The sequence below is a fragment of the Struthio camelus genome, chromosome 3 (genome assembly GCF_040807025.1).
Source record: "Struthio camelus isolate bStrCam1 chromosome 3, bStrCam1.hap1, whole genome shotgun sequence".
NCBI lineage: Eukaryota > Metazoa > Chordata > Aves > Struthioniformes > Struthionidae > Struthio > Struthio camelus.
The window spans coordinates 95,348,856-95,376,537 of NC_090944.1; the positions used below are offsets into that span (position 1 = coordinate 95,348,856).

General features: G+C 37.6%; 1 protein-coding gene across 9 annotated transcripts in view; it reads left to right on the top strand.

Annotated features, from left to right (window-relative positions):
- RYR2 (ryanodine receptor 2) overlaps positions 1–27,682 on the top strand; it is a 469,316-nt gene that overhangs the window by 180,434 nt on the left and 261,200 nt on the right. For all 9 annotated transcript variants that reach the window (XM_068939250.1, XM_068939252.1, XM_068939253.1 and 6 more), the window contains 5 exons: positions 5,489–5,563; positions 6,351–6,429; positions 7,592–7,704; positions 19,105–19,204; positions 22,647–22,743. In XM_068939250.1, coding sequence (XP_068795351.1) covers positions 5,489–5,563; positions 6,351–6,429; positions 7,592–7,704; positions 19,105–19,204; positions 22,647–22,743 — 464 coding nt within the window. The remainder of the gene's footprint in view (positions 1–5,488; positions 5,564–6,350; positions 6,430–7,591; positions 7,705–19,104; positions 19,205–22,646; positions 22,744–27,682) is intronic.

The window sequence follows — 27,682 nt, forward strand, 5'->3', positions numbered from 1 at the left end:
ATTTTTTTACATAAGTCAGTCTTTGCACTTTCATTTTCCCAATAACATGTGCCACTAATTCCATTCTGCTGTTACATGGCCATCGTGAAATGACATCTTGCAGGCAGAAAAAGCTATTATATCGTTCTTCAAAGCTCATTCTGCTATCTTGTGTGATTTTCCAGAGAATGGGCTTCAGCGCCTGTCTTGTAGTGACACTTTCAGTACTAGTGGTAGATTTTAATTGCTTTCACGGGTGACTAGACTTGCTTGAATAGCCCCATGCTAAATGCAATTGCAGTCAGGATTTCTCAAGCTTTACAGTCCTGAGTGGGGACAAAGTCAGTAGAGCTGTGTCTCTACATGCCCCAAACACTGGAATAACTACCCTATTTGAGTACGTGCTTTTGCATATTTGTCTTTCACAGGTGCATTCCTGAAGCTGAAAGTCTTTTTTTTCCTTTTTTACTCATGTGGGTATTGCATAGACCAATGAAGAAAAACTGGTGAAGCAACACAGGCGTTTGCTTACAGAGGTGAACTCACTGGCCTAAGGAATCTTTACTCTAGTAGAATTAAGGCTGTGCTCTTGAAAAGAATTGAAAGGAAATGGATATTGGACTCAAAATCTCCTTGGGTGCCACAGGGTATTCGCTATTCTCTAAATATTCTTATGGCAATGAGATTGCCCGAAGCATAAATGCCCCAAAGCACCTGCTAAGTGTCACCAGGCTTAATTTCCTGGAGCTCCTCTCGTGAGGCCACAGATGTAGCACTGGAGCGATGGGTACGGTGATGCAAGGCCAACCATGTGAATTAGCATCACTGAAATACCCGTTCTGATTTGTCAGCTGATTGCTTGTGCGTTGCACATATATCTGGCCATATACAAAACTATGCAGATAAAAAAAGGTTTGTTGGGCTATAATACATTCTTACTGCAGGATTAGTATCCACAGTAAAATATATAATTTTTTGTTTCAATCTAATTACAAATGTTTCTTGTCATGCTTGTTGTGTCATTTTCACATTTTACTACATTGTTTGTATGTTGTAATTTTTAAGTTCTTTTTGGAGTGTTAAGCCTATTTCAGTAAGGCATTAAGTAATAAAAAGCAGGCAGAAGAAGTATTTCCCAGTTGTAACTTCTTTCCCTTCTTTATTTTTATTTCAAGATAACACTCTTTGCATCAAATTAAGCAGCTCAGATATTAGTAGTCTATTCTTACTGCCTGTTCTAGCAATGCAGTGAACTCGAAAACCATTTATATGTTTTGAATACTAATTGTTAATTGGATTGTAATTGTTTGTTGTTGTATTGTAAATTACTTTTCTTTTGGTAATGAGATGACTCCAAATTAATTTTGCATTCAAGCTGCAGAAGTATTAGACTAGAGATGGGCAGTTTCAAGTTGCAGAAGTATTAGACTAGAGATGGGCAGTTTATATGAATTTTTCACAAGCAATGCGAAATTGCCCAGTTCTGCTTTCAATCTCAATTTATGGACTATAGCGTAAGCCAGTTCTGAAAGCTTTTCCAGTCTCATTCTAAAACTGAAGTTCTTGGACTGTAAAATCAGAAGAGGAGTATTGTGCTCATATCGTTGATGCTGCTCTATGGCGTAGCCTGTAGAACTAGAGTGGATGAATTTTTTTGAGCAAGAATGTGTCTTTTCTTGATCCTGGCTTTACTCAGGGACCATCCTGTCTGATTGAGAAGTGGCTCTGAAAGCTGGAAACTAAAAAGCATGTTAACATCTTATTCATATATTTGTGCAAAAAATCTTTGGGCGTTATGATCTGAATTAAAGTCAGGATGATAGCTGTAACCTTAGATTTCCTTTTTGCTGTTCATTTCCTTCTGAGAGGAAAACATTTATTGTAGTTCTTTATATTTTTATAGAAGCCTTTAAATAACTTCAATTTAAAATGTTGTAAAAATAGACCTTACTTCATCAGAACAAGCAAACTAGAGGCAGAGAAAATAGAGGAAGAGAGAGAGCTTAAAGAACTGAGACATACCTTTGAGCGTTGCAAGTAGCAAATTTCCAGAAATGTTCTTTTTATATAAGAATTTGGTGTAGTCCGGTCATGTTTAAGCTGATATGTCCATTTATGCTAACAGTGAAGTATTATTTGGAGCAGGTTATTTTACTGACCATAGCATGATGTGAATTATCATGGATTTGCCTTAGTGCTGGTTTACACCATTAGAGACAGCAAGAGCATTTGCTTGCAGTAGTTTGGGTGAAGTATAATTTTTCTGGAGGAGTTTTACAAAGATGAAAGAAATTTTATATTTAAACATTGCCCCAGACATTTTGTTCTTTCCAGTTGAAAGGTGCAAGTGAAAGCCATTTTGATGAATGGCTGAAATAGTTGAGAAATATCTTTTGTAAAAAGTCCATAAAGAACTTTTTAAACTAAATGATTTTTCAGGTATCTCTTATTTACTCCCAAAATATCCTATTTGCAGTGTCTTCTGAAATTTTATTTGGCTATTGCAAGAAACTTCACAAAATGTCAGTTGTATGCATCGTCCTGGAATGTTGCATCTTTGCCATAGAACTTTAATTTTAAATTAAATTAATTTTTTTTTTAACATGTAGTTCTCTTCAGCATTCCATGTTGGAATGGATTATTATAAAAATCAAAGGCTCTTTCAGCAGATAATTTTGGCCCAGTAGCTACTTCCTACACACTTTCTGGTACAATTCTGGTACAAAAATAAATTTTGAATATTAAATAGTTACCAAATGAGCTTTTAAAATAGGAAATTGACTTATACTGATGTGCATGCCTTGGAAAGTAGGCTGAAAAGCAGAAGGCAAATTGATAGCATAAGCTTTCTCTTCCAGTCTATCCTGTCTTTTTTTTTTTTTTTTTTTTTTTTTACATTTCATCTTTTCACTTTCCCTCCACGTGGATGACATGATTATAAATGCCTCTCAAAAACCTTTAAGTAGAAGATGCTTAAAATGCTTTTTGCAGAGTAACTGTTTGCTTTTCAAGTAAGAAACGGAAGCAGAAAACTTTCTTGCCATCTTTTAATGGGAAAAATAATTTTGGTTAAAAAGAATTATTTTAATCCTCTTGGAGAATTATCTAAAAAACCCACTTCTCACAGTTTTTACAAAAATGTGAAAATTTTTTGAGCCGACCTTTTTCCTATTTAGCCACAAACAGGCACGTGAGAAAAAAATTGTTGGGCAGATAAATCAATCTGGCCAAGACAAAGACAAGATGACCCAAGCTATATTTGTGGGGAGTTTTTTGTTTTTGTTTTTTTTTTGTTCACAGTGTTCCTCTCATCTTCCAAACAGCAGGCACCTAGATCTGTATGTCAGATACCAGATTGATAGTTAGTGGTACATCAATTGCAACAAAAACGTTCCTGAAAGTGAAGTTTCAAACTTCTGTCCATGTTTGTGACTTTATTGGTTGGGCAGTTCCGACTGCTGCTTTTGAAGCTTCTGGGCGAACCTGAAACGCAGCTAAGACAGTGTCAGCGTAACAGTTTTTTCCCCTTCCCCCATGTGACGAGCAGCAGACATTCAGCCTTCATGTTTGGCAAGAGTGGGCCTGATGTTGTCGAATGCCTGTCGTTCCTTCCTCATGCCTCTGGACAAAGTGGAAGTGGTTAGTAGTGGTAGTGCAAAGGTAAATCTTGATGTCTTATTGTCCAAGTGGTGTGTCTGTGATGAAGACCATGACTTACGTTCTTCCTTTATAAAAATTCATGTCGTTCAGTCTTCCAGACAGATTACTGAGTGTGCCTCCCTGCATACTCCGTGTTATGTGTTTTACTGAAAGTCAAAGTACCCTTTGTGTCCGTCAGGGTGCTCATTTCTCGGTAAAGAGAAAAGCTGTAATTCATGGGTCTTTTCTACAAATGCTGAAATTATATTAGTTGCACTTCTTGCCTTTCCACCACTAATTCCTTATTTTTTTTCTTGACCAAGTAACTCAAAGATGAACAAATATTATGCTAATGGGAAAATGGTAAGGCAGGACAGCTAGAAAATGAGGAGGGGAAATGGTGTATTGTTGCCGTGGCTGTTCAGTGAAAGCCGTGGCTGTTCAGTGAAACTGATCTTCAGCCCTGAAATGAAACTGCCAGGGTGATAACAGAGTATGAGTGCTGCCAATTTGTTCTGTAATGAATCTGATGCTCCAGTCAAATAGAAGGTCAGTCTACTATGATAAAAGAAAGGCAATGAATGCTGTATGGGAGAAATTAAATTTGGGATCCTATATGAGAGAATAATACTGTTTCTTATAAAGTTGTCGCATTTCTAGATTTAAAATATTATTTATGGATGATACTTGAAGAGTGTTATGTGCATAATGTTATATGAGGTGTTCCATCGGAGATGATGTGGACTTGTGCTCTTGACAAGGTTGTCGCCTGTCTCTGCTCCTGACCAATGTCAGTCAGCTGCAGTCAGCGTAAGGGGTCCATAAATCTTCAGCAGATGTTGAAAGGTTCCTAAAGGTGCTTTAACAAAATTATTTATTCTTATTGTAAGTGGAAAGACTGAATATATATAAAGAGAAACCCTAATGTCAGTATTGTGAAAAATCAGTTGCAGTTTCTTTCTGATAAAAGCCAGTTTTGTTACTTTGATTTTGTTTCAGTCAAGATTTATGCTGCACTTTTCAAGAGCAGTATTTACTATTTTTTCCAGTATAAATGCTTTGGGGATAATTTATAAATTTTCAGAACCCCCGAATCCTGGTGATTTAGCTGAAACTGGAGGTACCAAGTTATCTGAAGTATCTCTTCATGATTTGTTAGGACTGCTGTACAAAATCACTTGGATGTATTTGAGCACTTACCTGGCCTGGCAGGTGAAGAAATCTGTCTGATAATATTTAAACACTGTGGGGCAAGCACTCTGGAGGTTGGTCTTGAATGTAGTTGAAAAATCATTAATATTTTACTGGTAAAACAGAGACAATCCTCTAGAAGCTCTCTCTACCTACCCTGGGTGCTCTAAAGCATGTCTTTTGAAGGGAGAATTGGGTAATGGAGAGGTTTAACAACACGTGCAGTAACAGAAGGTAGTGTGACACGCATCGAAGCTGCTTTTCTCTGTAGGCCATCGACTTTCAGCCCGAGGAAATAAGATTCAAGCCTCTACAGTATGTTTTATACCAAGCTTATGACTGACTACAAAATACAGCATCTTCCGACATCAATGTAATCAAGGACTTGTAATGAAAAAAGTCAGTAGATTCTAGATTTTCTTGTCCAAATTCTACCTAAGATCTGTCCCAAGGAATTAATATATTCTGATTAAAAGTTCAGAGACAGTCGAAGCTGAAGAGAACCCATTCATCAAACTACCTACTTGAACTAATCCTTGAACTCCATTTTATCAAGAAATAGACTTCCCTGTCACAGGGCAGATACAGACTGTTCAGAAATTGCTATTTTTTCTTTTTTTGGTAGAAGGGTCTGATTTAATTCCAACATTGTGGTATATCAGTTCTCTTTGTTTTTCAGTCTGCGCAAGGTGGCGGTCATCGAACACTGCTCTATGGGCACGCGATCCTATTGCGCCATTCGTACAGCGGCATGGTATGTAACTGGAGCTGATAGCAGCAGTAGTTTCTACTTTTAGTGTATGAAAGCTACCCCGGACTATTACTAATTACTAATATCTGGAGAGTTACTCACAGTAGAGAGACATTCTACCCTCTGAGTCACTGAAATCTTTGTGAAGGGTAGGTGCCTGGAAATAGGAAACTGAGCTGGTCATTTCTGGGTAGGTGCTGAAACTTAAGTCTGGCTCAGTACTGTTGAGAAGTAATTAATATCTATTCTCTGTCAGTCTGTGTTGAGTGGGTGATTTCTCATTTGTTTTCCCTTGGATGTTGCATATTTGATAAGTTGTGACTGAATCCACAGCTGGCATCTGGCTGGCAACCCGAACATATGTTGGAGGCTGACTGGAAAAGGAGATTCCTCCTTGTGCACGTTTTGGACAGCAGCCTTAATCTTTTCAATCCCCTGATGAATTATGTACTGCTCACCTGCAAAGTAAGAACTGTTCAACTACAAGTAGAGATTCAAGGAGCTGAGCTTTGCTGCAGCCAATTCCCTTATGTCCACTCTTGCTACCCTCATCTCAGTGGAAAGGTAATCTAGGTAGAGACGGAAGGCTTATTTTAGAATGTCTCTCATGGTCAAGTCTTCTTGAACACTGTTCAATTTTGCAGGCATTTATGTTCTTAAAAGTAACTAGTGGGAATAATTTAAGAATCACTGTTAGTCTTATATAGATGATGGCTTTTTGTATTCCAGCTGATTATCAGACAGGAGCAGAACTAATGATACATACTTTTTTTTTTTTTTCTTTTGGTAGTATCTATGTTGCCTCTCTACATCTCGGTCTTCGATGGATAAGCTGGCATTTGATGTAGGATTGCAAGAGGATACAACAGGTAAATGCCAGTTTAAAAACTATATAAGGAAAAATATGATTCTGAAAATCAGAATAGAGGGCTATAAATCCCTTTAAAAATATAAGCTATTTCTAAGGGCTGAAAAAGCAAAAGTTAATATTTTTATGGCAGTATTGTTTGGCTATGTTTTACATATTATCTTATATTTACTTTTTCTTATTGATTCTGTAGTTTTTTCTATGAAATTAATATGTGTATTGATATGTGTTGAATATATGATATTGAATATAGATAACAGAAGATTTCCAAGCTATCATTGCTGTAGAAGCCTTCTGCACAGAATGTTTTAAATTTGAATTATTTTTAATAAAGATTCTCTCCATGTTTTAGAACTTTGATGATTTAGATATAGCGTATTTTTAGCTATGGCTTCTTACAATACCATCAGTCTGGTGGAACTGTTTAATTAGAAATAATAAGTTTGTTAGCTTGTGTGTGGTTTTTTTGTTTATTTGTTCATTTGTTTATTTTTTTAAGCCGGGAGTAAAAACAATAATCATAGCGACAATTGAGCAGTTCTAAGATGAAAAAATCTTTTCAGAAAAGCATGCTTTTCCTGCAAGAGGTATATCTGGAATCAGAAGGCTTATTGTGGGAAGAAAAGTTGTGAATTTAATGCTTATAAACATTCTAAGGAATTAGGGACACTAACTGTCAATAAAAGTGGAAGAACATAATGGAGTTTGAACATAGGCAATCATTAAAATATTATTTTAAGCCTTATTTTAGATGCTTTTTTCCAATTGTCCTTAGTGATGGTTTTCTCCACTTCTTTGTCCTAGTTCTCAGTGTAATGTGTTCCATTCCCAGAGCCTGGAGTGATGGCGACAGGGAAGTTCTTTAGCAAGAACAGCCTGGACTACGTTTCCTAAAGATCATGGAGATCCTCCTCCTTGCTCAACTCTGGAATCATGATTCCAGTGCAGAAGATGTGTTTTTATCTTCTGCATGAGTGTGTTATTTCCAGCCAAGTTTCTTATGAGACGTTGCATATTAATTACAAAAAACACAGGCGTACTTGGTTTACCCAAGTGAAAACTGGATCAAGACGTCAGGATTGAGATAAAGGTGAAAGAAATGGCAATAATCTCGGCATTCTCTTTCTAATTTCTTTCTCTGTTGTCAATCCATAATGATGTAGGTGAGGCGTGCTGGTGGACCATCCATCCAGCTTCCAAGCAACGATCAGAAGGAGAAAAAGTACGTGTTGGAGATGATCTTATTTTAGTCAGTGTCTCTTCGGAAAGATACTTGGTAAGTTCTGTAAGAATATCTGTGCAGTGCCACTTCTACAGAAAAACATTTAATAAAGACGTTACACAAAATCTGGTTTACATTCTCACTTCCACAAAAGTATGGATTAAACTGATGTTTAAACTGGCGCTTGATGCTATTTTGCAAGTTAAGATGTTGTAGGTCCGGAAAGTGTGACACTAGTAATGTGACTGATCTAATTTGCATTCATGGCTATAATAAAATAGAAATTCAAAAATTACTAAACAAGGGAAGAAGAAGAAAACAGAATCCATCCACGTTGAGATGTTTCGAGTCTCTGTCAGTGTTCTAAGGTTACCAGCACTCTTATTTATGAATTAAAACTATATATTTGGAATGTTTATCTTACAAATATAGCATTTCATAAGCTGTAAAAGGCCAATATTTTTAATATGGTGTATGGTATAATATACAATACTACTGACATGTCATAGTATAAAATAATTCAAATATGATTTTATTTTTTAACTTACTGAGGTAGCTGTTTTTTACCACTGGTTTAAATAGCTTTTTTGTTTCTCAATGATATATCTCCCATTTGTGCTGATGACACTGAAGCTGAAACTTTTTTTTTGTATTCTTGCTTTTGCAAGGACCTAAACTATCTGGAGGAAAAAAAAACACATGAAAATAAAAAGAAAGGCAATCTGCTGGAAGCTTCTGTAAAAATCAGCTTCAGAGATTTTTACAGTATTTAGAAAAAGAAATAAAAATTAAATAAAATCACTTAAAAATCGTATTTTTTTCTTTCTAATAGAATTGAAAATGTTTTCACTTTTTTTCGGAAACAAATAGAAAAATGAGAATAAGATTATTAAAATGTAGTAACTTTTAATTGGAAATGGCATAACTCATTCAATGAAGTTTTTTTTGAAGTATGCATTCTGACAACTTTCAGACCACTTTAACATTTTAAAATGATTTTTAATAACTACCGTTATGAGAATTTTAATTAGACTTACTGAAAAAGCAACCTTATTGAGAGAAAATTCATGAAGACGTTATCAATGAAAAAGTTTTACTTAAAAACATTGAATTTTGCTCCAAACTATGTCTAAGCTGTCACTCTTTGCTGCCCTAGTTGGTAAGTCGGGGCCATTTTATGTTAAGGAGAATTTGCACCTCAACTGTTAATTCTTCTCCGTCATATGTACTAGTTCGGTGATGTATATACATTTATGCTCCAAGACACATGATGCAGACTGCAGAGAGTGATTTTATTCAACACGTTAAAATTTGCATGGCTCCCATGGTGTTAATGCATATACTATCTTCCATGCAAAATATCATTATACACAAAGTAAGTTTTATTTTCGCTGTAGAGAGAAGCTACTCAAATGTATGCTTTTGATATTTTAACCTCTGTATTTTAGTCATGAAATGGTTAAGAGATACCTTTTCACAAACAGTTGTTAAATCTATTTCAGTTACTCAGATCTGGTTCGATAGTAAGGTCTGAACAAATTAAACAAGCACTCACCGCCGCCTTTTTATAGATAGGTATGATTCCAGTCTAAATTAAGAGCTGATGAACTACATGGTTTCACAATCATAAAAGTATTTGTATTTCTACTGCCTATTCAGGATTTATATTAGCACTGTAAATAAAGCAATAATATTTGACCGTATTACATGAAAATTCAAAGGGCCAGTTAGCAATGGGTGAATATTTATCATAAAAGCTGTCTCTCCATTTCTAAACTCCTAGTCCGGTTCCTTTAGGGCATATGCGAAATAACTTCCAAAGCTATATCGTAAATCTAAAGTTCCCAACTCTTAAAAACTGTGAACTCAGAGCTACTACTGACTTAACGGCTTATCACAGTTTCTCCCCAAGCTCACCCCCCAGCTAGCACTGTACTACTACACCGTGAACGTTGCCCTTCCCTTTATGTACTGCTTGTACTTTTTTCTGTTTCACGGAAGCCAGCAGCCTTTTCACTTCTTCCCTTGGTAACATGCCACTTGGATTGTCTAACAAAATTAAGTTTAACTGAGACCAAAACTGTTCCTTCGCTGACCAGAGTTTGTAGCTTGATGCTTCCATAGACCTGAAGAGTGTCTGGTGTGCCTTGAAACAGCCCTCGCCCCTTCTTTTTTCTCCAGCTATGTCAGGTGCTCCAGTGCTGTTTCCTACAAACCTTGCTTCGCCAACCTAATTTTAATGGAACATCTAAAAGTCAATAAGTTAGTATTTTGGGCTCTTATTTGAGCTATGTAGTTCAGAAAAATGTACCCGTCCCTATACAGCCACGCTTACCGTTCCCAAAACTGTAAAGAAAAGAAGGTATTATAGGGGTATATATGTTTTTCCTTGGCAAAAACACATGCACCAAGTTCTTATTTTCTACAGTGTCCAGTTGAAATGCCATAATAATATATGAAAGCAAAAGAACAGTTTCTTATAATATCAGTATTTTCATTTGGAGTGCAGTGGCATCTTATAGCTCCTATTTTCTACTGCACTTAAAAAAGGAACATAGCAAATGATACTTTTTGCAGTAGTTAGGACTGTGAAGAGGTAAAGTTATTTGTATGAATCCACTTTGACAGTGAGACCAAGTAGATTTTTATATCCAGTCAAGGAACTTGAAATTTTTAGGAGATTGAGCCTATCTTTTTGCCCTGAACAGTCTTTTGCTTGGTTCCGTTGAACAAGCTAAACCGATAGGAAGATTAGTGGGAAAGTATGAAAATAAAAGTCCAGAGATGTGGATTTTGGCTGTTTGTTGACTCTGGGCAGTAGTGTCCCTGGGCAAGTCCTTCAGTTGCTCTGACTCTCGTTATCCCTACCTATACAATGGGATTTTAGATGTTTATTTTCCTCTATAGCATGTCTGAGGAAAAGCACTTATATAAGAGCTTGTGGCATTATATAATGTATGAGTTACAGTGTTGCCAGATCCTTCAGAGAGGAGACTTGGCTCTGCAGAAGCCTGTTAGCGTAGAGCAAAAAGATGTTCTGCTATAAATATTGCTGCTGTTTAGGTTCAGCCCAGAGTTGCTCCGTTTCCTTTCTTGAGGCAGTGCAGGTCTGTGAACAGATGTAATTTATCCAGTGTGTTTTCCCCATCTCGTACATTTTTAGAATGTGCTGCTGCACTGAGGTTTGCCGAATATATGTTGCTAACTACGTACCATGATAGCTTTCAAAATGGCCAGTTTAAAATAGTTTAGAAATTTAATTAATTCTAATCTCTTTCAAATTCATAAAGCCTCTGGATAACAGTAGTTCTTAGCCTTTTAAACATCAGTCAAGACAAATTCCTTAGGCTTGAAAATGAAGTGCAAAAGGAATGATGAAGATAAACATTAAAATCAGTAGCAATACAGTCAGTGATATTCAGGCTGAGAGGTTAGGAAAGAGAAAATAATAATTTTTAAACTTTCAATCTACAACGGAGAGATTTCAGTATAATGCAACAATTTCTGTACTGCGAGAGATATATATAGTTACTATCCTGCCTGTAATGCTGATCTGTAGCTGCATTATGCAAATCTGCGAACAAGCCTTGAGGTGTGCCTCTCTTTTACTTAAGGTGGCCATTTTTCTTTTTAAATATAGGAAACTAATGCTTATATCCTTTGAAGTGAAAGCTTTTTTTGTGAAGATTTCTATCACGATTAACTGATAATAGAATTCCATTTCAAAAATAATATTCTCTAAATTAGAAGAAACCGTTTGAAAGGTCCAGCTTATATTTGTCATCTGTCTTGAAGAGGTGGACAGCTGTTTATGAATATGGGAAAGGTGCTCCCTCCAGATCCTCTTGCAACAATTCACTGTTTATTTTTCATTTTCAGGTTTAATTTGCTTTTATTTCTTGTCCGAGACTTGGGACAGCTCCTTCTCACAATAAGCATCTGTAGCTTGTTTCGGTGCAAAAGGATTCAGGGGACAGAACAGCAGGCTATTTTTTTTTTTTTCCTCTCCTATGTTTTAATTGTAGGAGTATGAAACTCGGTAGTGGAGCTTTGCATTGTTCTGTGCAAGTTTACAGTTCTGTCACCTATTTTAAGTTAAAAAATAGAAAAAAAAATTAAACCTGCGTAAGCAAACCTGATATTAGTGGGGCAAAGGCAGTACTGAGTTGTTCTTTACTCTGCTGGTAATGCAGTTCCCACAGAGTCCTTATGCAATTGAAATGTTGTTGTGGAGGCTGGTAGATCTTCCTGGTAATTAAGGCTGTCAAGCTGCTCATTCTTACAAGATCCAGCTTCTAAGTGCTTAAAATGTCAAAATTACTTAATAGAAATAGTAGCATCTATTTCTTTTCTTTTCTTTTTTGTTTTTTGTATCAATCTGAGATTTTTTTTAGTTCACCTAGAAGAGGTCAGCTGAACCAGAGTGTGAACACTGTGAGGAAAAAAGAATTCACCTCATTAAAAAAATTCATCTCACTTTCGTGGAAATGTTGAGCATCCCACACTTTATAACAAGCATGTGAAATTAGAAGGGGAGGGGTCATCTTTATAATGATTTAAAGAAAAAGAAAAACTTGCCTAAACTTTGCAGAGAAACGTATCCCTGAAACATTGTAGTTTCCAAGTGCCCAGGGAAGGTTTCTTGATATTATTTTAGCAGCTAAAAATCTGATGACTTTGCCCATTCTGTGCATGCTAGACCTCTTGCAGCTCCTGTGTGATAATGAACTGTTTAAACTTCCTCTTCAGTGAATAATGAAATAACTCCAAGCCTGCTGAAAGCAGATATGCCTTGTAACGCATGGCTCAAGGCAGGGAGAAAATCAGGCACTATATTGACAACTGCGAACTCAGTGTTTTATGTGCTGTCGGTGACCTACTGGCATGTAGGACATACGGAGGAGGAAGCTATTAGAAAGGAGAAGGAACAAAAGGCCGGTGGTGGAGAAGGCACAGGAATAGACTATAACAAAGATTGAGCCTGGGCCTGAAGTAGGAAGGAGGGAAACTGAGTGGGACTTGACTGATTGCCTGAAGAGCTTGGCAGGCGGAGGTAGGCAAGCAGTAGTCATCTGCGACGTGAAGCTGGTGACAGGGGAGGAGTCGGCACCTGCTGGTTAAGACTGTATCAGAAATCTGGGGAAGAAAACCTGTATTGTTTTGATGGGGACGACTGAAAGAGGAACCAGTGGAGTGGGACCGGGAATGAAAGGCGATAAGAGGGATCTGTGAAGGAGCTGGGGTGAAGGGGGAAAACTGAACTGCTGGACAAAGATCCAGAGGGGGGAAAGTCTGGGCCCAAGAGATGCAAAAGTAGTTATGGGGGCAGGAGTTGTAGTGAGTTTCTGGAAAGAAGTTGAATGCTAGATGGCATGGAAGGAAAGAGGCTGAGCAAGAAAAAAGCCAGAAGGCCAGGTTAAGGCTTTGCAGGTTTGGGGAAAAGTGTTTGAAGCAGAAGGAAATGCTAATTCTGGGTGATAGGGCAGACTGTAACTGGGTTGAGAAGCTGGGTTGGTTAGGTGAGAGATATGGGACTGGGATAAAGATTTGAGGAGGAGAAGAGTGGGGAAGCCTGGAACAGGTGGGATAAGGCAGCTGCTGTCAGCAGCTGTCTAGGAAATCCACGGTATAAAAGCATAGGGGTCATCCATGCTGGTGCTGACAGCCTACTCTGCTATTGATTTTCTTTTAGGTTAAATGGCAGATGTCTAAGAAGTGGTATTAAAAGTTTCCTCTGCATGTATTTCAGTTGGGTGTCAGTGCTGTATGTACCACATGCTCTAACTATATTTTTTATTTGTTTTTTAAAAATGTGGGAAAATCACATAAAAATATCCCGTAATAAAATATTGCTATTGAAGTTACAAAATCACAAACATTAGAAAATGCAAGAATTATGGTACCAACGTATATTTAATGACATGTCTTAAATATGCAGTCAAACTATTTGTTATAGGTTGCTATCTCAGTGCTAATGATAGAATTTGAAAGGATGTTTCAGGGTTGAGTAGTTGGGAGGCTGCAGAACAGAGCAACTTGGAAGATGAAATTTCAGGCTTCAAATTTAAAAGGCAAATTTCAAAGAGTTTCAGAGGAATTGTAGGTGGAGAATGGGCATTGTAATGATTAAGTAGTTAGTTTTTTTTTTTTTCCCCCCCAGGAGAATTAGATTCTGTACCAGGCTCTGCTGTGGAATTTACTGAGCAGATCCTCCTTTATACCAGACTTACTTTTTGGTGGTCACTACCTCTGCCTTGCTTACCAGCTGGGTTCCTGCATCATGGCTCTGAGGACTTTTCCTTCTGCTAGAGCTTACGAGGTTCCAGAGTGCCTGAGCTTTGATACTTGCAAGTGAAGAGAATGGGAGCTGTGCCTTGTACGTTAAAACCGTATATAATGCAGTCTGCTGCAGGGGAAGAAACAGATCATTGTCACCTCAACTCAGGCATCTTAGATTAATGAAAACTTTTCGGTGTAAACTATGTGCCTGTGATCTACTTCAGAAAATGGGGTTAATGCTACTCCTTTGGGGGTCTGAGACAATCAAGTCATTATTTGTTGTATTTTGTGAAACACTGTGATTGATAGTAGCAAAAGAAAAGCCTGTGAGGAATTTAATAATTCTCTTCAGAGCTTTGAAGAATTGATGCAACTGAAAAAAACATGAGGCTGCAAACTGAAGAATAAGGAGAAAACACAACACTGAGCAGCTGTTCATGAAGTGAGCCCCTTTATCCTGTATAAACCATGAGGCAGCACTTGTGGAAAAAGTCGTACGGGATCGTGCCCTTAAGAACTATAATATGATGCGTATGCCAGAGGCCATTCCATTTCCACAGGCTACTTGCAGTTTGATATTTCCTGACTTTTGATGTTTGCATCTGCAAAATTAGTAATATGTTGTTAATAAAAGCTCTTGTATATTATAATAAATGCTAATAATTTGGAAGCATAGGAGCTGATGTGCTTCAGGCTTTCAATGCTGACAGCTTAGAAGGAGAGATAAGGGCGGGGGGGGATGCAGACCTCCCTCATGGCTCACTGTCAGGTTTGCACGCTTCCTGCCGCACATCCAGCATTTTCTGCTGTCTGCGACGTGAGAGCGGATTAAATGAATCTAGGTGGTTGATTTATAATGGTAATTCCTGTGCATCTGTGGGCTTTGCCCATGACGCTCCCTTTGGTGATGTTACCCCTCTGCTGAGTGGAGGGACAGGAAAGGGTCAGTATGTTGCTCCCAACTCTATTTCAGTATCGATGGAAAAATTGTCTCTGTTTGTGGATTTGCTGACTGTCTGTTTAAACCAGTTTAGATGAATGCAGAGAAACCAGGATTTTACAGAGCTTTAAACCCAGATAATAATTCCTGGTCTTTGCCTGTTCTGGGTCAAAAATTTGATCACCATTTCTTTTTCCACAATGTAAGTTTGCCCATATTTATTCAGACTTTTCCAAAATATTTGTAGACTTTTCAATAAGTATAAATGTCTTGCCACTTTTGGATGTAAACACCAAAAATACTGATAGGAAGACTTTACGGAGATGCAATTTTAATACTTCTTGTTCTTTCCAGTATTTATCATCCTTGGGAGTAAATGTTTTCGTTTATTTTGACAGCATCAGTGTAATAATGATCAGTGTCAGTTACTGAATGGTTTTCCACTGACTTTAGTAATATATTTTGATAGAAATGATACCTGGTAAACATGGAGTGGTTTTGTTTGTGCAGCTGTAGCCACTTGGGATGGCATCCCAAGAGCCCTTTCTGTCCTTCAGTGCGGCATATGCACTTTAACCTTTATATGCATTTCTCAGATTGTACCGGAAAGCAAATTTTTCAAAAAATTGTTATTTTTTTGCCATTCTAGATATCTGGAAGTGGCTGAGAAATGAAGTTGGAGACGTCATAATGTAAAATGCAGATGGAAATAAATAGATAGTGCTAGATGCGATGTCAGTGTTGACACAGCTTAGCCATAAGGAAGCCTGAAGCAGACGTTTTGTTTTATTTCTGTTTTTTCTTTGCACACCTGCACGTTTCACAGAACAGAAATACTAGGTGCTGTTCAGTATATTTCTTTCTGGGGGAAAGAATGTACGAACTGAAATTTCATTGCCTCTTTCCAAAATGCAGCCTGCATCTGCTCCCTGCAGTGTGTGTGCGCGCCATCAGTGCAGACTTACTAAGTGCTGAATGTAAAATACATCATCCAGTTATTTGCAGCTATTATAAATGTAACGATGCTACTGCAAGCACAGTGGAAGTGTGGAAATTCTTATGGAATTCTTTCTTCTTATGGAAATTACCTTCTGATTCCTAAGCTCTTCAGTGAGCTTGAATACACTGTGTTTTCCAGTGAAGACAAAGGAACAGAGTTACGAATTTTTTAGTTTTCTGCAGAGCAGTATAGAGTTTATTAAATGAAGGTAGGCTCAGCTGGGAAACTGTAATGTTAGGTGAAATTTCAGTCTTGGAGTTTGAGAAGCTTCTTGAGAAGTTGCATCTAGACTGTAGCGTTCACCTGTATTCATAAAATACTTTATTTTGAAAAGTGATTAGAAACCTATGGCAGATTAAAAGCTGTTTTAGGAGCTTCTCCTTATATTAGTAGAGGAGACACATCTAGCAATGAATGTGCTTAAGATAGTATGTTTGTATCCTAAGTAGTTTAGTATTTTCCATGCCTCAGCCAGAATTTCAGTAATATCAGGTCAGCTCTATCCAGAACGGAGTTGGGAAAAAAGGTGCTTTTGATATTGTTGAAAGTATTCTTAGGGTGTTGGGTGAGCCTGGACACCAGTGTGCAGAAAAAATAATATTTGGATGAGACAGGATGCTGAAGAACCTGCAGGTTTTGAGAGAAGAGCCATGCTGGGACTAGAACCGAGTGCAGGGCTCCCAAACCCAACGTATTTCTGCTTTGCAAATGTTGTTACTGCAAAGCTGAAAGACGTGGTACGCTTCACTCGATGGTCCACGTGGAAGATAGCAAACTGCTACTTCTGCCAGATACTCTGTTACGTACACAGTGAAGATGTGTGTAGTACATGCAGAGGCTGCTCAGAACCAGTGTTCATGTCCATATGGATGGACAAGGCATTATGGAATTTTTGTTTTCGTTTTGATAATTTTATTTTGCTGATAGTACAAAACCAAGCAGGTAAGCACCAAAACAGTTACAGGCAGAGTGCACATTGCTTTAAAACAGCATTAAGGCTGCAAAATCTAGGAGCGAAAGGTTAGGAAACCTGGCATTAACATTGGCAACTCTAATCTGGTTTTCTTCTGTACGTGTGGTATAACATAATCTGTGATTATTCACTGACGTGCAGGGTCTCTTCCTCTGCAGGGTCAAGGCTTTGTTTTGTTGTTTGCTATGGATGATGTTCAGGGGATGAATTTAGAACTGCATGGTTTGTGGGACTGTAGTTGTCAGGGCCCTTGCCTTTATTTGTAAATTGAAGCAATCTAAGGAAGTGAAGAAAATAAAAGAACTGCAAAGGTATGCTCTATACTTCTGTGCTGTGGTGGTGATGTGTGGTATTGAGTAAATCATTTAAACCAAACTTTTTGAAGATATGATCCCCTGGTGCCTCAGCTTGAGACATCTGAGTTATAATCAAAGCTGCAATTGGAGTCAAAAGAAGTGATAAAAATGCTAGGTGTTCTGAAAAGGGAAGTCAGCAATGTGTTTTTATTGAGTCTCCTACTAATAAAATGGAACAATAATTCAGTTGATATCACTGTGTGTTTTGAAGATAAGTTCATTAACATGTATAAAGCATGCAGTTACAAGAAACGCTCTGTTAATGGCAGACCTAAATGACAGGGTTGTTATTCTTTTCCTCCTTTGCCCACCCTGAAGTATACGTTCTTCACAGGAAGTAATGGCCCTCCTTGGTTGTGCTGTTCAAGTTGCTCATTGTCCCTAGCTGGAATCTTTGCAATGATCTCGGTTAGAAAAAACCTAACTACAGAAGTGAAGCCAAGAAGGCAGGAATGGGATTGGAGGTGGGCTGGGGATTGTAATCTCTCAACCTGGTCCACCACTGGTGACTAATTTATATAATTGCACTAAGGGGAAAATAAACGTTAATACAGCTGTTCATTGAACATCCTCTATTACATGTGCTGTACCACGGTGATGCAGTGAAAGAAATGGCTTTTTATGAGCTTTGTTACTTTCACTACATGAGCTGTCTAAATGGGCTGATGTGCCAGTGCTTGTACCATTGCACAGCTGGAAGATATGCAGGCAGGACTCTGCTAGAGTGTCTTTGGGAATCTTTCTCTTTCTGACCTCCACTGCCGTTTTTGTCTTCTGTAGCATTAATGATTTTCCCCAAAAGGTGGGTAAAGTTAGTCAGAACGTCTATAGGAACAGCATCTAATACTTGTATATAAACACAGTTATTATCCGGTAACTTAAAATACAGTTTTGATAAAAGTGTCTAAATGTTATTGCGCTTGAAATGTTATTACCTGGTAAAGCAGCTTCAAAGCAGCTGGTTATTTATGGTGTGCATGGTTTACAGTGACTCTTCAAAAATATTTATTATATGCAGTTTGGGACTTCTGGTATATTAATGGAACTGACTGACACTGTGCCACAAAGGCTTTTGTGCGGATGTGGTCAATATCATGCTTTGAGGTTATAATTTCTGAGACAGTAATGTCATTGCACTAGCTGGAAAACACCAAAAAGAAGTAAGGCAACAAAGGCAAAATAGACAAAATTATTAGATGCTGGTTGGGGATATAAAAAACAGAAATTCTGAGGAGAAAAAGCATCTTTGGCACTCACCAGAAAGAGCAGATACATTGGCAGAAGATATATAATAATACAGTAAAAGGAGAGCACCCATTGAATTCTTAGGCAGGAAATGAGCTTTTCAGGGAAAGCTATTTTCAGGTTTGCTTGGATCATGCAAGCTTGGTGCAAGAATATATTTTTGGAAACTTCCTTCTGTGCCTTACAGAGTGAATTATTTGATTAAATGATTTCTTTGATCTGTTGGCAATTTTAGGAAGGCAGTGGCCCACAAGAAATATTTAAGTGGTGAGTTATACCTGAAATATATAGATTAATGTTACATCTCACTGTTCAAACTCTGTGGAAAATCCCATTGCATAGAGAAGGAAGTATACCGATATAAGACCTCGGCAGCATTTAATAACCAAGTCTTCAGAGAAGAATTTCATTGTAAGGCTCCAAACAGCTGACCATTCTGTATCATTGATGTATGTTTCTTTGAGGCAGATATGCTATATTATTCTAGCTTTATCTCCCACGCTGCTTGAAGAGTACCCAGGGCTGACTTTGCGTTCACTTATGCAGACAGTGGGAACAATATATGTATGAAAGAACCAAGAGAATGTGTGATATTATTTCTGTATACGCTAATGAGATTTTTAATTAACCCTAGATAAAAACCTCTCTCTTCTGGTTTTAGCATCTCTCTTATGGCAATGGGAGCTTACATGTTGATGCGGCCTTCCAGCAAACGCTCTGGAGTGTAGCCCCAATCAGTTCAGGAAGTGAAGTTGCCCAAGGTAAGATTGACTCAACTTTAATTATTGAAAGATTGATTTTAAATGAAATACCTGAAAAATCCAACTATTCTGCCAAATGTGGTTGAAACATGGGAGTGTTTTTCTCTTATTGGAATGTTTAATCAACTAAATAAATATAAAAATGTTCTGAAAATGGAGAGAAAAATTATGCTGAAAGGCATCCTGATGATTTTTAACATCATTGTTTCTAAAGACTGAAAAGCTAATTCAAATCTCACTTTACTAAAGGTATGTTAATGTTTATAATGTTTTCTTAAACGGATTTAAGTCCTGATTTAAATTATTATCTCAGATTATTCTGATGTGTGGAGTCATGGTTACATGCTCCTGTGACTCACTGAGCAAAAAATGCTGTTTGGTATGTTGAAAAAATTCTGGTGCTTTAAGCAGCCCTCAGTATTTGGAAACTGAACTGTAAGACTGAACGTCTTTTTGCATCAGCACATTACTTCTTGGATAGCCATGAAATTAGGCCAAATGATGACTCTTTAAAAAAATGCAATAATCTTCAAAAAAAAAAAAAAAAGCTGACAAAACTTATTGAAAAAATTCCCGAAATTCCCTCAGGGTTTGAGCTGGGTGGAAATTTCTGAACACTTAGAGTTGAGGACTGCTGTGGCCTGGCAAGATGGGCATTGGATGTGAATGGGAAGCCTTTCTTTGCTCTGCTTTCAGGCATAGCCCACTGGTGGCCTGCCAAATGGGAGCGAGAAGGAGAAAGTTGAGCACCAGAATACAGAAAGCTTGGCTCCAAACTTGGGAGCTTGAGTGGACATTAAATTGGCATGAGGTGTCCGAGAAAGTAAAGACAAGAACTCAGTATGGGGGCAGAGAGAAAAAACTAAGACTGTAAATTGAGATAGGACTGGGGAAGGGGAGAACAATGCGTAATGAACAAGATGCCGAAGGCTCGGAGCTGGTGTGAGAAACTCCAGGGTGACTAGGGGCAAGTGGTAGGGGAATATGGTCTGCTCTCATGTGGACAGAGGGAATAGTGGGTTTACTCTCAGATTTGAGGAATGAAGAGGGGGATGGGAACAATGGAAGTGGGGAACTAGGCAGGAGTGCTCCTGCCAAACACGGAATGGAAGTCTTCCCTTCCTCTCCAGGCTCTTACCTGTTCCTAAAAACTACACGCTCCATTCTGCTTGTCCTCCCACTGCTGGCAGTGCTGGTGTGCCATTCGTGTTAATCAGCCCAGTACAGGTTATTAGCTGAGGCTCAGGTTTGTGCTGTGCCACGTCTCCAGCTGGCAGACCTCATTAATGAGGCGTGCCTGGCTGGTTGGGAAGCAGAAGTTCATGCTGATAGAACATAGAGGAGTGTTATCCATTCTTACCACAGCAGATCAAGGGAAAATAATATAATTTCAATGGTGGTGCATTTCTCTCCCACAGCATTTGCTTGTACTTTGTTGCTATAGCTTTCCATATTTCTTTTCTCAGGTATAGACATTTAACTTTTGTGAGCAGTACCTTTCCTAGAGAAGATCAACTGGATAGCGTCAGAAACAATTAGAGAAAAGACTCTATTTCAGCAAATCCAGCAAGTGCTACTGTAATCAAAGCTGTCTCATTGCGAAGGGAGAGTGATTTTGACACTTGGACAATTGTGTGTGACCTGTATACCTCAGTAAAACTGTAACCAAAGGAAAGATAAATTAACTCTAAATGGAGAAAGAGGAATATAAAACTAAATTTAAATTTGTTAATATCTGCAAAATGATTTGAAGTCTTCATAGGCAAAGTATCAATGTATAGGAACACCTAATGTTAGAATGCCTGCTCTTAGTCAAAACTTTCCATTTAGAAGTATAGCAATAAGAGTTTTCAGCTTTTTACTGTTCTATTTACATTTGTAGAAAGAGAAGGGAAGTTATCTTTGCAGGACTCTTGAAACACATCAGTTGAATAAAATGACTTTGAAATGAAAAAAATGGATAAATAATCCATAAAATGAGCTGGGATATCAAGGTAGTTTGTTAAAACAAAATGATTGTATTTTGTATGCATTTTTGCAAAATTGGCTTATGTAGAAGTCAATTAATTGTTTTAGTCAGAATGGAGCTTGAGGGCCAGGGCAAATAATTCTGCTAATTCTGTCTCGCAGATTTATATTGACATGGCTCCATATATAAATCTATATACGTTAACTAAAATGTCCCTCTGCATCAAAATGAAGAAGAATTTAAAGGTGAAAAATTCAAATCTAAAATTAGCCACATAAACCATTATCTGATATGATTTCAAAGGTTTGAAAACAAGTTTTTCCTGAATATACAGTAGCATCAAAATAAAACCCATGAAATGTGTATAGGCTGCATGTTGGGTGTTTAACACCAACTCTCTCTCTCTCTCTCTCTCTCTCTCTCTCTCTCTCTCTCTTTCTCGATCTGCTCTTATTGCACAGCACTACTTGCTAATAATATAGACATAGCTTCAGACTACTATTCTAACAGTATTTTTAAAAAAGAATTTTGATAAAACAAAACCTGTACCGTTATCTTTATACAACCAAGGAATTATGTTCTCACATCCTGCTCAAAAGAGGAATTTGATACTAACTGATTCTAGCAAGAAGGAGGGAGTTTAGGAATTATGTTTGGGTACTTTAAACACTCGTTTAGCTTGTCAGACTAAAAAAAAAACCATTGACTTGCACTGAAAGTCTACCAGGTGGTAATACTCTTAAATGACTATATTATAAAGCAGTACAGGTAGGAAAGCACAAAATTCAATTTCTTTTTAATATCACATCTCTGTTGCAAAGAGGCTGATGCAAAATTGATGTTGCTATTTTTACTGATTAGAATTGTAGACTTATTTTCAGCTTCCATCTGCAGTGTCCTGGTTCCCAAATACTGTGAAACTACGGGTATGTTCTATCCCTTTGTTTATGGACATGAATTTTATTTGTACATAAACTAGAATCCTTAACTTCTAAAATAAAAAACAAAACTGAGTAGGTGAGATGGAAGAGAAATAAGAAGCATCTCCTTTGTAACTTGGGAAGCAAGTACTTGCTTCCTGGTTTCAGATGGATCGGTCTTTTTCTGAGTTGCACAAACTCTGCAGTCCCCTCTGGTTACCATGAAATATCCATCCTGTCTCCTCTGCAGACTGGCTGAAGGTGTGCTTTCTGCTCCTCTCAGCTCTTGTCTGCAGCTCTTTCTCCCTTTTCCTACTTGCTGACTTGAAGCTCATCTCCCTTGGCCACGGTCAGCTGGCTCCCCTGGGGAACGAGCCGTCTCCCTCTTCCGCTCTAGGCTCCCACCTGACACAATGGCTCTCTCTTTATGGCAACATAAAGCACCAACAGAAAACAATTAAATAAATTTGATACTTTTTATTACAGTGTGAACTGTAATTTTGGATGTTGCTTTGCTCAGACAAATACACTTCATTTTCTCCCTTCTTTCAAGGCTATCTGATAGGAGGGGATGTTCTGCGGTTATTGCATGGTCACATGGACGAATGCTTGACAGTCCCTTCTGGCGAACACGGAGAAGAACAAAGAAGGTAGATTTTCTGGTTTAGAATAGTGTAATAATGAATTTTATGGAATCAGTTTTGAAGGATGTTGTGATGAGCTATATCTCTCGTAACAGAGAATGTCGCTGAGATCAACTTTGGACATGAGGCTCTTTTGCACTTTCCTTTTGGTATTGCTTCAGTCTGCTTTCACTTACAGCTATAAAAGCAGTAGTACGTACTGGAAGTGGACTTGGTCCAGCAACATGAAACAAAATGCACTGAGTTTTTGGGGACACTGAACAAAATTGAATTGAATCATTTTTTTCCCTTTTTTTCTTAGCTTAAAATCAAATCTAGAAGAAAAAGCTCCTCCATCCTTTTCATCTGTTATGCTAACGGTTGGTTTGTTGTGATAGCAAACACAAAATGGCAGGTTAACCCTATTATTACGGTTATGATTTTATTACAACAGATTATCATATTTACTGTTTGTTTTTATTCTTGATGATTTATTAATTTTATGCTTTTATTGTTATACATCTTATTGTGATTTTTGGTAACTTATGGTCATCTTTACTGACTAAAAACAGTGAAGGAAAAGTATTAGTTTCTTTACTGCTGTTTTTTCTGTTATCATATGTAATACTTCAGAAGATGGTATGTTAAGATTACTACCAAGTCCTTCAAGGCTACTGATCAGGGTTATTAATCTCAGGTGTACCTGACATGGGAGTCTAGGACTAAATTTATGGTTATTTTCATGATTGAAGGAATCCTGGAATGGAAGTAGAAAAGTTATGTGGCAGCTCAGGTTGTATGTTTTCCCTCTCAGTTAGCTAATAAATCCGAAAGAGTGGTAAGAGTGGCACTGAAAGCGGCGTGTCTCAGTGGAGCCGCTACAGGGGTGAATACAATATAGAATAAAATCAAAATCCTGTTTGCTTGCTCTAATGAAATATACCCCAAGCCTTTTTTTCAGTAAGGCTTTAATGGAAGTGTCAGATCATTTATTTCTACCTTCAACTTGAAAATAGTTACATGATAATGTTGATTTTTGGAATACTTTGTTTATTTTGGCATGTGGATGTCTGAATTTCCATGGCAAGGAAAGTGCTATTCATTGATTTCCATGTTGAATTTTCTTAGTTTGCAAATCAAAATATATTTTCGTTCTATGCATTTTAAAGAGAGAAGGCACTCATAAAATATATAGATAGTAAAATTCTTTTATGAATTTGTAAATATTAATGAAAGAAACTTCAGCTGTTTCACTTGAAAGGTGGTGGTGTTTTTTGTACAGCTGTCATCGCTTCCTGACTGTCTCATTTCTGGTCTAGGGAAGCATTTTTAAACATAGAAGCTATTTCAAAATGCAGAAGACTTAAAATATTTTAATTTTAGTTACTACATAATAGAATCGTTAGATCTTGGAATTTATTGCTGCTATTACTATCCTCACCTTGAAAGTGACACTGAGATGATAAACGATAAGACGATAAATAAAAAGTATTCTACCAGTGTGTTTTCTCATATTTCAGTTTAAATCCTGCGAAATTCCCATTAAATGCAGTGTAATTGCAGAACTGTAGGATGATCAAGCACTTCATTAATGAACTTTAGCATTTAAGAACACATTAAAAATCTGTCCATTTACAGCAAGCGTAGCATATAGAAACTGCAATAAAGGAGTATTAAGTTGCCGGGTAAGAAAAAAATTCATTTGATCACATGATGCATCTTCGTACAATGTCAGAAAGGGAAACAAAGAACAGGACTCATCTCTTACACTGCAGACCAATGCCTTAAAAAAAAAAAAAAAAACAGATGACTATTTTTCTTTCAGTGCAATTCTTTTTCCCTATTCATCCAGCAGAACTAGTAGACGACAAATAATATGTGATTAACAAATAGTATCTACTATATCTTTTTCTCTGTTGTTGTACATGAACAATAGCAAGGCACCTTCCTTCTCAGTGCTTCATAAGCACTGGATGTGATCCTTTGAAATTTTCCTGTAGTTGAGGAGCTTTATTTGACAGAATATGCATAAGCCTGATATTTTGTTTCATATTCTCCTTTTTTGAAGTTCTTCTATTGATTTTCTGCCAAATTAGTCTAATTTTTACTTATGAATCTAAAGTATAATCTAAGGTTATTTTTATGGGGTTAGGTATAACAACTGTGTGCCCCACATTTTTTCTTCTCTAAATTATTAATAAATCTAGCTATTTCTTAACAACTCTATACCTCTATATTTATTAGGATGATTCCCTAGTCAATCCAATGTCTAAAATGAGATTTTGTAGCTCTTACTTTCAGTTTTTGAGATGTGTGCATACCTTATTTTGATAGGTGGTATTTACCTGCTGGTAGAATTACATTTTAAAAATATGGGTAATTTTGACAGGTAGAAAACTGTAAGATCAATTGTTTTATCTTTCGCTTTTATCAGTTCCCTCACTTTTGCGCATAAGGCATGTTAAAGATATGATATATTTGGAGTATAATAATTCCAGATTCTTTTCACTGCCTTTTGAAATAGTCTGGGGGTAGATGCCTGTGGTTAGTGCCTGGATTGTTTTGTGTCAGCAGATGCCTGAAGAGCAGCACTGCTCTGCAGAATGACAGTGTAAAAGAGCGCTGAGAGGTTCCCCGTCTATTATGACTCACTAATTCCTGTATCTCATTTTCTTTTTCTGCCAGTACCTTCTCTTATGCGTTCTCAAATAAATAAAAGATCAGACAGTCCTAAAATAACAGTTTTATTCTGTACTGTCACCTGTTACCTACTGCTGGGAACGAATATGTTGTTTTGATGTGAAAGTTCCTCCTAGGCATTTTTTAAAAACAACCTCTCTCTTTCCAAATTTGTAGGGCATTGATACAGTTACATAAATGTGAGTATAACAGTATCCTAAAAAGTACCAAGAGTCCAAATAAAAATCACATGATGCCTGCTTAAGCCTGTTAGCTTTTTAGGGCAGGGCAGTTCTTTATACTTTTGTGGAACAGCATTTAGCACAGGGGGGACCTGCAATACACTGACAGCGCTGTTACTGAGTACCAAAGAAAGCTTCCTCCAAGGCAAGGCCATCCAAATCCGTACTGGAAGAAGCCTAGGACAGTAGCAGAAATAATCCTATAAAAAGCTGATACAATTCTCGCCCACGTCTCACAATTTGTTCTGAATGTATGCTGCATCTCCTCACTTAATTGCTGACTCTTGTGTCCCTCTGTGTGGTGGTCCTTGAGAAACTGTGCTGCCGTGATCACTGGAAGGGAGGGTAGAATTGCTGTGTTTTTTGGAAGAGTGACTTGGATTTTGAGTGGTAAGATGCAACTGCGCAACTGGCACTAGAAAAACAGCAGTGTTGAAAGCCATCTTTTGCCATAGGCCAAAGTCGGTACTTGCCATAGACGAGAGACTGGCGAGGAGGGAGATTTTGCTCGCTCTCTCCGAGTGCTGAGATGCAGAGCCCACTGCAGGCCTGCGCTGGTTGGCTGCAGCGTTACTGCTCGTGTGCTCAGCCCACCCTGTCTTGGCCTCTGGTTGCGCCACCTCCTTTCTGGAAGAAGGGAGAACCGCTGAGGGGTTGTGGGCTGCTCTAGCAGCCTGTCCTTCCTTGCCTCCTGCCTCTTCCAGGCTGCAGCACTGTGTTGTCTCGGCAGTGCACACGTTTTGCCTTGGCAGAAGGAGGTGCACGACGGGCCAAGCATGCAGGTGAGGTGCCCTGGCTGCTCCATGGGGCAGTTAAACTTCCAGCAAAGGTGGGACATTTTTGAAAAGATTCACCCTGAACTTGCCAGACTTAGTTTGGTCTGTAATTTAAAAAAAAAAAAAAAAAAATCGGTTGGAAGCAGTGCAAATAGGGAAGTTGATGTGATGATATGTTGGTTTAAATAATATTATACCAGAAAAAAAAAGTGGTATTGTTTTTAAAACATCACAGGCAGTCTGGGCCTGACCCTAGTAGTTATCATTCACTCTGACCCTACAGACAGAAGAAAAGAACAGAGATAATATTAGTTTGTGAAATTTCATTGAATTAAATATGTCTTACGGCACATTCTACTGACGTGTATACTTGCTTGTGTATATGGGGTATGGGACAGACCTGCAAGGTTTTTCTTAATTTGTGTATTTTTCCTTGAAATAAAACCATTGCTTAGTTTCCTTTCCCACCAGTTTCCTGCTGTTTTGCACATGATCAATTTGTTAACTGCTTTGAATACATTTTTTGAAGAATTGTATACAATTATCTGGCAGAAGATTTAAATCACTGTTTGGATGAAAGGTAGCTTGAAATGATATTTACTTTCATCTGGCATTTTTCCACTTGACACAGTGACGCTTTAATTTCTTATCCTCCTTTGCTGAGTATAGCTTTGAGTCTTCACTTGTGCATTTATAACATCAAGGGAATGAATAAAATTTTTGTATTTATGTTGGCAGTTGGTATTTAGAGCAGGTGTGCACTGAAGTGCTTCTGTGAAATTGCTTACTATTGTTTCTCACTTTAATTAAAAAATTGTGCAAGTTAATACTCTCCCAAAATTCAGGCTTTGCAAGAAAGATTTAAAAAGTCATGTTATATGTGAACTATTTTCCGCACAGTATTGGGTCGGTCAACATTTGCCCCTTTTTTACTGTTCAATTAAATAGGAATTATTTTACAGTTTTCAGGTTGTTGCAGAATGCATATAATTTTTATTTTCCTGTAAACATGTTATCTAGTTATTAATACATTACTTTACTGTAGAGTTTGGATTGTTTTTACATTTTTTTCCTTAAAAGCCCCCAAAAAACTAATGGCGGAACGCCCCTGAAGTTCCCTGATGTAGGAGTATGTAACTGTTTTTTTTTTTAATTGGACTGTGATGTTTGCTCCTTATTATACCATCATTCATATTCTTTTAGAGCTTAAAGTCCACACAGGAGTAGAGCTGTGAGTATTAACAGTTCTGAGGGTAGGGGCTATTGCAA